The sequence below is a fragment of the Melospiza georgiana genome, chromosome 8, assembly GCF_028018845.1.
Source record: "Melospiza georgiana isolate bMelGeo1 chromosome 8, bMelGeo1.pri, whole genome shotgun sequence".
NCBI classification, from domain to species: domain Eukaryota; kingdom Metazoa; phylum Chordata; class Aves; order Passeriformes; family Passerellidae; genus Melospiza; species Melospiza georgiana.
This window is the reverse complement of record NC_080437.1, coordinates 17,139,762-17,149,348: the sequence shown is the minus strand read 5'-3', so window position 1 is coordinate 17,149,348 and position 9,587 is coordinate 17,139,762. Positions and strand designations below refer to the sequence as shown.

Genomic DNA, 9,587 nt, shown 5'->3' with positions numbered 1-9,587 from the left:
GTTAACTACTGACTAAAGAGCCAGAGTTTATCTGTGCTTAAGACAGTTTGCTGGTAATGAAAGTCTACAGTCTGTTGTGTAAATTGATTTTGTAAGACAGTTTTTGCAATTGCTATGGGAAGTTTGATGTCTGTCAGTAAAAGTTAGGAACAGCAGTGACTCTACATTGTCTTCCTAATTACATCACTGTCTATTGCTTAGTGCTGTGTGCTTCACTTAATATCTTTTTCTTTCCACTCAAATTCCCCTTCATAATGTTATAGATATGGGATTACAGGTATAATACCAGTATAGGTAATGATCATCTCCATGTTTGCCTCTCAGGTGACAGAAAAATATTGCCATGTTAAAATCAGGGCACCTTGACAGCAAAGACTTCAGACCCATGACTATCACTGGATTTTTATAAATGTAGAAAATGCATACAGTGTACATTGTTCTCACCTAATTGTTTTTAGGAGAAGAATGGTTTTTGTCTCTCTTCTCTAATAACAGTAACAAGTGATTCTTCAGCTAAAATGTATTTATCAGTTTAAATTCCTTTTTTTCAGTTATTCGGGAGACATGAATACCTAAGAGAATAATTGTTAAACTGGATTACTCAAATCAGATTAAAAATTACAGATGTGTATTCAGGATTGAAGAGGTCACTTGCTGGAGAAGTAAATTCAGATAAAACAAATTAAGGCTGCTTTAGTTCTGAATATTGACTTCTGCTAATCATGTTAATGATATTTAGGTAAATTGTTTGAATTAATGCCTTCATTGCATAACTACATGTCTCTGTGTAGAAAATAATTCAGTCTTCTTCAACTGCATTCTCTTAATTACCTATATCTCAAAACACTCTTATTCAAATGTTTGGTGGACTAGTCAGGAGAAATTGTGATCTTGCTTTTTGCACTAAACATAAAAAATAAGAACCAGGTACTAGCACATGCTACTTTTACTTTTTTATCCTGTAATTTAAGTAGATTTTTCAGAAGTGCAGCATTTATAGTAATTTCCAGGTCTATAATATAATGTATCTACTGTTGCCAAAATTGGACATGCTACATTGAATGCACTGTCCTTACATGAGTAACCGGAGGAAGTCCCAGTATAAGTATGTGCATCAGCACTGCTCAGTCCTTGCTGAGTGATGTGCAAAGCCCCATTTTGTCTTCCTGTGCACTAACAGTAGCATTGAAGATATGGTGATGCAAGCTGAATAGTAGCTAGCAAACTAGGTAAAAACTTCTTCCTTGGGGCCCTGATTTGTTCATTAGCTATTTCACAATAGTATTCCTTCACCACTATATACTTCATGTACTCAGTATATTACAATCAACAGCCAACAAGGTTATTTTGTTGGTCCTGCAGGCTTTCTTTGTTGCTTTGCTCTGTGTCTGTACTACAGAATGCTGTTGCTTTGAGCTTGATGACTGTTGCCAAGCATGAGTATTTCTGATTGCCATCTATCTTCTTAAAGTGTGTATGGAAAGAGTACAGATCTGAAAGTAAATTGATTACAGATACTCTGTGGGTTTTGTCTGGTTTTCAAAGTACAACTTCCAGTTTGTAGTTGAGTCACAAGTCACTTGATAGCTTTCTTTTCTGAGTTTTTAGTGTCTTCCTAGGTTTAACTGTTTTTTACAGTGGTGAACTTCTCAAAAGGTAATGAGTATTAGCTACCACTCTTAGCTGTGAAGCTCACCCAAGCCTTGTTTCTTTTGTATCTGCAGTGTTTTTTCCTGTAGTCATAGATCATACTAGCATAGATCATCTCCTCTATGTCACAGTACTTCCATGATTTATAAACCATGTGTCTGTGGCCCCTATTAATATAGTAAATTTATTTCACTTTTTATGTATGGTGTGTAAGAATTAAGGAATATTTATTCAGTGCATGGTTGGAATACTTTGTGTAGCTGCCAGGCAAACTCTTCAGGGACAGGAGAGGTGGGAATCCTGCCCAGCTGGATAAAGAGTTGTGGTTTCAGTTGTGTTCAGTGCTGCTGACTGACCTTCACAGCATCTACTGCTCTGCACAGCAAGGACTACAAAACGTTGAGTAAACATTTTGCCATGGCTTTGCTTTCATTCTCTCCTGTTATTTGGAGGAGACAGGAGGAGAAGCTGGGTCTCATACCCTTGAAGAGTTTGCTGTTAATTTACTTAATAATGCATTTGAAAGGATTGCTATCTAGTGCCAATGTGTACTGCCAGTCGTGGCCAGAGTGAATTCAATTTACTCTCCTAGTTGTCTTTCTGCTAATGCAAGTGTGTGAATGCAGACAGGGAGGAAGGTCACTACAGCATTGTTATTTTAAGAAAAGTTTCCTGATTTCTGTTCTTGGCTAACTGGATTTCTCACTGCTTTAAATCCAGAGCAGCAAGATGGTGGCTGAATGTCATCACTCATATTGTGACTACTGAACGGCTACGTGATCCTCAGACTGTGAACATGATAGATTCAACAGTGCAGGTTCAACAATTCAACAGTTCTTAAGTGCAGGTACCCATATGCATAAAAAACTGATCCTAATAAGGAATTTATCAAAGATAGCAAATATTGAAGATATTTACCCGTGTAAACACGTTGGCAGGATCCTGCAGACTAGGGTGAGTGTCTTCATTGCTTATCATGCATTGTGCCTGTTTACTGTGTGACTAGAGGGAGGCTTTCAAGGCTGAGAGGATAGCTTTATTCACTAGCATTACTGTTCTAAAAATAAATATCTCCTCATTACTGCTCACATGAAACACCAGTAGATTCTATTGATGCTGTGTCTCAGAATTGACTTGACAAGCTAGAATAAATGTATGCCCTCTTGAGAGGTGAGAGACAAGAAACAAATTACTGACTGAAGGTTAAAAATCTAGCAGTCCAAGGCATTGCATTGATTGGGCAAACCACAGTTCTCATTCTTCTGCCAAAACTCTGGTACCATGTGTTGCCTATTTTTTCAGTTAGAAGTTGATTATTTAATTTACTGAACTAGTAGTCTGCGTTTTCTGTCCTTCAGCAAGGACTGCAATTTGTGGGAAGCATATAACCTCACTGAAGAATATTGATTTGATAGCTAACATTATGATTTCTAGAACTCAAAAGGAGTTCAGAAAGAGTTGCCTTTTCTTATTTCAGTCACTGTAGTAATTTTCAAACTGAAAGATCTCTGGGTCCTCTCTAATGGTAAGTAGAATGAGATCCAAGCAGCAGTGGATGTATATGTTTAGAGGGAAAAGAGAATGAGCTGCTTTCTCTGGAAATGGTCTGCAAAGTGCAGCAGCAGTTGGAGAAACAGCAGAAATGTCCCTCTTGCATTTTAATTGAGGGTAGCTTTAAGTGATGTGGAAGAACAACTTCTAAAGGACTGGGAACAGGATAAATTGAATTGAAACTCAGCCATCAGGGACATCAGAGTTTTAGCAGGCATTGCTGTGTTAGACAAGCAGCCATCTGCCTTGCTTACTGTCCTGCCATACACACTCTTCAGCCATAGTCCCAAGAGAGCCACTCCCTTAATCATTAGTTGTCATCTATTTGACTGTATTTAATTAAAGTTATTGTTGGATGTCAAAGCACCTTCTGGGAAGTTGTATTAATTGGAAACATACAGGGTGCCAGGTTCCTTCATTCTGCCTAGAGACCAGAGACCTGAGAGGTTGACATTAATCAGAGATAAAATCCTTTTAGTGATACGACCAACTGAGCCAAAGCCTGCGTCAGGCTCTAACAAACTGTACTGCTCTTTATGGTCCATTGTCTCAGAGCTGGCAGGGAGAGATATATGGCCCTGCAGAGGGATTAGGAAGGATAGAGAGGAGTGGAGCTACAGGATTTGTTCCAGAACTCTGACACCACTAGCATCTTCATTTGTGTGCTGTTAAATACATTTTTACTGCAGAAAAGACCCATTTAATGTGCAGGTGTCTCAGCTAGAGATGGTACTGGGGATCTTGGAATGGATCAGAGCAGATGGTAATACTTTGTGGCATCTTTGAGCAAATAAGGAGGCACAGGTAATTTGCAGTGGAAATGGGCTGAGTTTCCTAGATCCTGGGAATTAGGGATGGCAGCTCAGAACTACTCAGGTTGACAGGAAAATGCAGGGCAGCTGATCTAATTGAGATAGCACAGGATAAGGGTTGTTGTGGGAGTTGGGATGGGGTGTGACACGTCTAGTTGTGAGTGCATGAATATATTGTGCTAATACTTTCCAAACACAATAGCTCAGCAGGCAGGATTGAAGTCTGAACCACCTGGAATCTCAGCAAACTGGTTACTTTCACTGCTAAAGTGGAAGTGCTTTAAATTTTAAGGCATCTCTAATTAAATTGGTTTAAGGAGGTCAGGGTGAGGCAGATGAGAATAAAGTGTGGTTGGTGAGGGCATTATGAACTGGTATGGTGCATTCAGGGTACATTTGTGTGAATATAGTGGAATTTATCTGAAAGCTGGATCCAGACAGTCAAAAAGACATGGATATCAAGTCTATTCTTTTTTGCCAATACAGCAGATTTCTTACCCTCGTCCCCTAACTGATTGTTTGGTAATTTCTGGACGTTTTACATAACTACACAGAAAGTGAAGAACACATGGTGTAATTTCTCATCTCTTAAAGAGGTATTTAAGATAGCAGTCTCATTTTAAAGGGTGTATTTTATTACAGCATTGCTAGCATTGTTTCTAACTGTGGCATAGCATTTACTGTAGTATCATATGTGGCCCTTATTCAGTTGTGATATATACTCTTTTCAAATCTAGTATTAACAGTTTAAGCTGTGTTTTATTTTGGTTTTGACCAGTTGAAACACGAGCTAGGATTCAGCTTTAAATATATCAATACAAGAAAAAAAAAGTTATAAATGCTAATTAGCAAAAGTTTTACATGGTTTTTATAGTTGCACATTCAAGATTCACAGTAAAAGATCTCTGGAGTTCACTGTTGAGGGAATTTAGTTTCTGACTGTCCCTGTAAAGTCATCACTTCTGTCCCATCCATTAGTGACTTGGTGCTATCAGCTATACAAAATATAGGCTGTAGAGGCATTTGGCTATTCAATAACACAGCCTTTTTGTAGATCTGCATTCTTCTTTAAAATTAATGGGTAATATAAGAAAATAATGTTTAATAATAAAACTGTGTCCTGCTTCAGACATCTCTGCATGGTGTGTGCAGACACCATCATGTACCTTATTCTGTCTGCTTGGGAATCTCTTCTGCTGAGGCTCCAATATGGGACTGATGCCAAAAAATTAGTTCTAATGCAGACAGCAGTAACTTACAGGAAGCTATTACAATTCTCCTTGTGTAGTTTGCCTTTCTCTTTCTCAGCCTCCCCTCCTCTCCTACCTCACCTCATTTTTCTTGGAATTACTTAAATGAGGGATCAGCTTTTGAAGGTGAAAGGACTTGAAGGTGCTGCCACCATTAGCTAATGTAATTTGGGAAAAGGGAGGCTGATTTACAGGGAGTGCAGTTCAGCTTCTCTTCTATCACAGTACTTTTGTCTTTCCTTGTTACTGTTTCTTGCCCATCTAGTTAGACATTGCAGGCGGCAAATGCAGCAGAAGGTGGGTAGCTAGCAGTAAGGCAGGCAGGGTAGCTAGAAGAGGCAAAACCAAGAATAGCTGAACCTTACATGAATGGGAATACTGAAATGTATTTCATGTTCCTGTCTGGGATTTTCAGTCTCTCTATTCTTCAGAGTTGTACAGTGCAAGCTCTCTGGCCTAATTTGAAGGTGTCAGCCTGTTTCTTCTCTACTGGTAGTCAAGCTCAAAGGATAGCTTGTTTCCTGTTTTTTCAGAAAAAAATGGGAATACAGAAACATCCTGCTTACCAAAAAGTTTCAAATTTTCCAGAAAGTGTTTTACTTTAAGAGATGAAAATGCACTACCAGAAGAGAGCTAAAAAAATAATTTGCTTACTTGAACATGCCTTCCCATACTCTTTAATTTGGACTCTAAATATATACTATTTTACAAGTAACACAAAAATAATTATAGAATTGGATATACCAGAATTTATTGTCAGCAGATGCAGTAAATTCTAGTGACCATCTTGAGAATAATGTGGTATAGGTCTGGTGATGTTTAGCTCAAGTTAACGGAATTTCCAAAGTCTATAACTTCCTTGACTAGGCAAAGGGGTGTGCTTTGGGCTTTGTCTAGGAGATTGAGTATATTTTAATCCAAATCAGTGTCCTGTGGGGAAACAAAAATGCAAAGAAAAGCATTTTTGATGTAGTCTTCTGTATATGGTCAGAGGACTCCAGCAGTTCCAGATACAGTGGTAAAATGGCATATTCAGGAACTACACAAGACAAGGATCTGAGTGCTTTGTGTCCCCAGTGTTCAGCATCTACCTCCTCAGTTTTGTGCATCTACCTTGTCCCTCCTGCTGTGCAGAGACTTGTTTGTATCCCAGCCCTTGGAATGCTCCTGTGCCTTCTGTATTGCCTGCCTTTTTTGGCTGGAGACATGAGCACTCCAGAACCTGCCAGATCAGTTGGGGACTTCCAGAACGTGCTAGAAGAAACTTCTGGGAACAGTTTTTTCCACCAGAGTATGAGGCTATGGGAACGATGCTACCATTTTGGAAGCAGCAGTTTCAGTATCTTCTTGGAAGGAACAGTAGGAACAGTGCAGGGGAGATCCAGCTGTAATGTAACGGAGAGAAATGAGGGGCTGGGAGCTGAGTGGTGAGAGTTTGGAGCACCAACAAGAGTTTCCATACAGTTGCAGAAAAAAATGAGAAGAGACAGGTGAGAGGGACCTCAGCCATGTCTATAGTATCTGAGGGGAGAGTGTCAAAGGGATGGAGGGATCCAGGCTCTTCTCTGTGGTGCTGTGCACCAGGACAAGAAGCTGCGGGCAGAAAGTGATGCACAGGACGTTCCATCTGAACACGAATAACAACTTCACTGTGCAGGTGACCGAGCACTGGAACAGCCCAGAGAAGCTGGGGAGTCCCTCGTTGGAGATACTCTGTAAGCGTCTGGATGCAATCGTGTGCAATGTGCTCTGGGACCCTGCTTGAGCACAGATGACCCACTGTGATCCTTTCCAGCCTCACCCATTCCGTGATTCCTTTAACTCCGTCTGAATTACTTGAGACAATCATGATTTCTGCTACTCTGGCTGAGAGCGTTTGCTCCTTCCTTTAGTTATTTTTGCCGCAGAAGGAGTTAGTTGTTGGTAGGAGGTTGTGGGGGGAGTGTCGCACTGGTCCCGCCCAGTGCGGAAGCTGAGGGGAGTTACTCCATTGCCATGGCCTATCCTCGGTCTGACGGGCAGGATGGGGCGGGCCAGGCTTCCCGCGCCCGGCACCGCCCTCAGGGCGCCCGCGCGCGGACATGGCGGCGCCCGCCTACCCTGCTTGGGTGACGCGCTGGGTGTCGGGGCAGTGGCGGAACAAGAAGCGGCCCCCGACGCTCCGCCCGCCCCGGACACTGGCGCTGGCCGACAAGGTGGCGAACCGACGGGAGCAGTCGACAGGTGAGCTGAGCCGCCGCTGTGCCCCGGGACGGGCCGCGCTGCTGGCAGAGCTTGGCGACGCCTTGCGCTCCGCAGGGCAAGAGGGCCATGGAATTCCGCGTGGGTTCTGTGGGAAGGATTGCTTCCTCACACTGCAATCTCGAGTTTTTGGTGTACGTGAGTCAGACACGTTAAAAATGCAGTCAGATGCTGGATGGCTGCAGCGCTTTGCTTTCTGATAGCAACAACTTCTCTGCCCAAAGCAAAGCTGGGATCTTGAGTTATGCATTTTCTCACCTGCCTCTACCCCGTCTTAAACTTCTTTGGAGATCTATGCACTGTGGAGGTTGTTAGCATGAAATCCCAAACACCTGAGATTTCTGGTTGTGTCTTTCCCTTCAGAGGCGACGTGCATTACGGAGATGTCAGTAATGATGGCGTGCTGGAAACAAAATGACTTCAACGACGCACCTTGTGCCGAGGAGATCAGGACGTTCTATGACTGCGTGGCCAAGGCAGAAGTAATTAAGGCCTCTTTTATGTTCTTAAAGTCTAGTAGTAGGAAAGGAGGAAGCCTCCAGTAATTTTTTTGTGTGCCAGTAAGAATAATGTTCTCTGAAGGATTTGATTGTGACCCATTTGAGCAACTAAGTGCAATGAAACTGGTGAAGGGTGGAGAGGCTTCTACAAGGATGGGCTGAGGTAGATGGGGTTGTTTAGTCTGGAGAAGAGGCTCAAGGGAGATGTTACTGCTCTTTACAATTACTAGACAGGGATCAGCCTCTTTTCCCAGGCAACTGATGATGTGACAAGAGGATATAGCCTTGAGCTGTGCCAGGGACATCAGGAAGAACTTTTTCAGTAAAAGGGTGCTGAAGCATTGGAAAAGGCTGGCCTGGGTGGTGGTGGAGTTGCCATCCCTGCTGGCATTCAGGAAATGACTGGATGTATCAGTCAGTGCCATGGTATAGTTGGCAGGGTGGCCATTGGTTAGAGGTTGGACTCAATGATCTTGGAGGTCTTTTCCAACCTGTTTCTGACTTTAAAGGCCAGACATTTTTGAAAAATAAGTTTCATACTGCTTGAAAATTAGGGGTTTCTGATTATATAATATATATTGACATATTATAATAATACTTTATGACAAGCTTGAAATAAAATAATTTTCAAAATAGACTAAAGGTAAGTATATGTACTAAACTTGTCCTTAAACTGGTTTCAGGTTTCCATTTTCCTTCAATAAGAGTGTCATCATTTAAATAGTTATTTATTGTTGCTGTTTGACAGCATAAGTGAAAAATTATCCACAGTTTATTTGCTAGATGACAAAGAATCAAACAAAGATGAAAAAATAACAGAAACTAAAAAGAAAAAATCTGGGCTGTTACCAGAAGTTTATATCATCGTTAACTAAGAATATGGAAGGATATAATCTTCACAAGATGTCAGTCATTAATTGCATCATTTAAAGGTCATCAGCTTGTAATTATTAAACCAAGTGCTATGGTAAGTGTTCCTTAAAGAAACAGCATTTTCCTGAAAGAAACACCCCTGTACAATTAGTAGTAGTCTCTGGGAATGAGCATCAACTCTGCAAATAAACTGCTGTAAATATTTTGAGGAGTTTTCTTCTCTTTCAGAAAGAGCGCAGGAATCAAAGTGAGGACATCCTGTCACCCAGGGGAAATTTGCCTTCAAGCAAAGTGAACAAGCTCCTGAAGAGGTTTCCTCAGATCACACATTATGTATAATGTACTTTATGAAAGAGACTGTGGACAAGCAATTAAAGTTGGGGTCTTGGTAAAAAAAAGGAAAGTCAAATTGAGTGATTTTTTGATGTCAGGTGATGTGTGGGTCTTGACCCTGGTTTTGATTCCAGAGCAAAAACCACCCATCTTGAGTATCAGTTGATTTTGTTCATGAGACTCTTGGGTCTTGCAATGTTGGGATTTTTGCAGTGTGTTGTTCAGCTTGCCTACTCAGGTCCTCACTGTTAAATAAAACCTTCTAGGCAGTCATGTAAATGCATTTCCTAACAGGGCATGACTTCCTCATGTGCAAGCCTCTTGCCCAGCTCTGGAGCTGCTATCAAAAAGTGTTTGGGCTCAAACACTGAGCCAAG

At 41.3% G+C, this 9,587-nt stretch overlaps 1 protein-coding gene across 1 annotated transcript; it reads left to right on the top strand.

Annotated features, from left to right (window-relative positions):
- Positions 1 to 7,313: 7,313 nt before the first annotated feature.
- CHCHD1 (coiled-coil-helix-coiled-coil-helix domain containing 1) lies at positions 7,314 to 9,275 on the top strand. The gene is made up of 3 exons (XM_058028734.1): positions 7,314 to 7,486; positions 7,868 to 7,986; positions 9,106 to 9,275. The coding sequence occupies exons 1-3, from the start codon at positions 7,345 to 7,347 to the stop codon at positions 9,214 to 9,216; spliced, it is 372 nt and encodes a 123-aa protein (XP_057884717.1). The 5' UTR covers positions 7,314 to 7,344; the 3' UTR covers positions 9,217 to 9,275.
- The last annotated feature ends 312 nt before the right edge of the window (positions 9,276 to 9,587 follow it).

Bases quoted from the DNA above. Each gene is read 5' to 3' on its own strand.
- CHCHD1 (XM_058028734.1), top strand. From the start codon at position 7,345: ATGGCGGCGCCCGCCTACCCTGCTTGGGTGACGCGCTGGGTGTCGGGG. The intron at 7,487-7,867 runs GTGAGCTGAGCC...CTTTCCCTTCAG, and splicing joins CCGACGGGAGCAGTCGACAG to AGGCGACGTGCATTACGGAG. The intron at 7,987-9,105 runs GTAATTAAGGCC...CTTCTCTTTCAG, and splicing joins ACTGCGTGGCCAAGGCAGAA to AAAGAGCGCAGGAATCAAAG.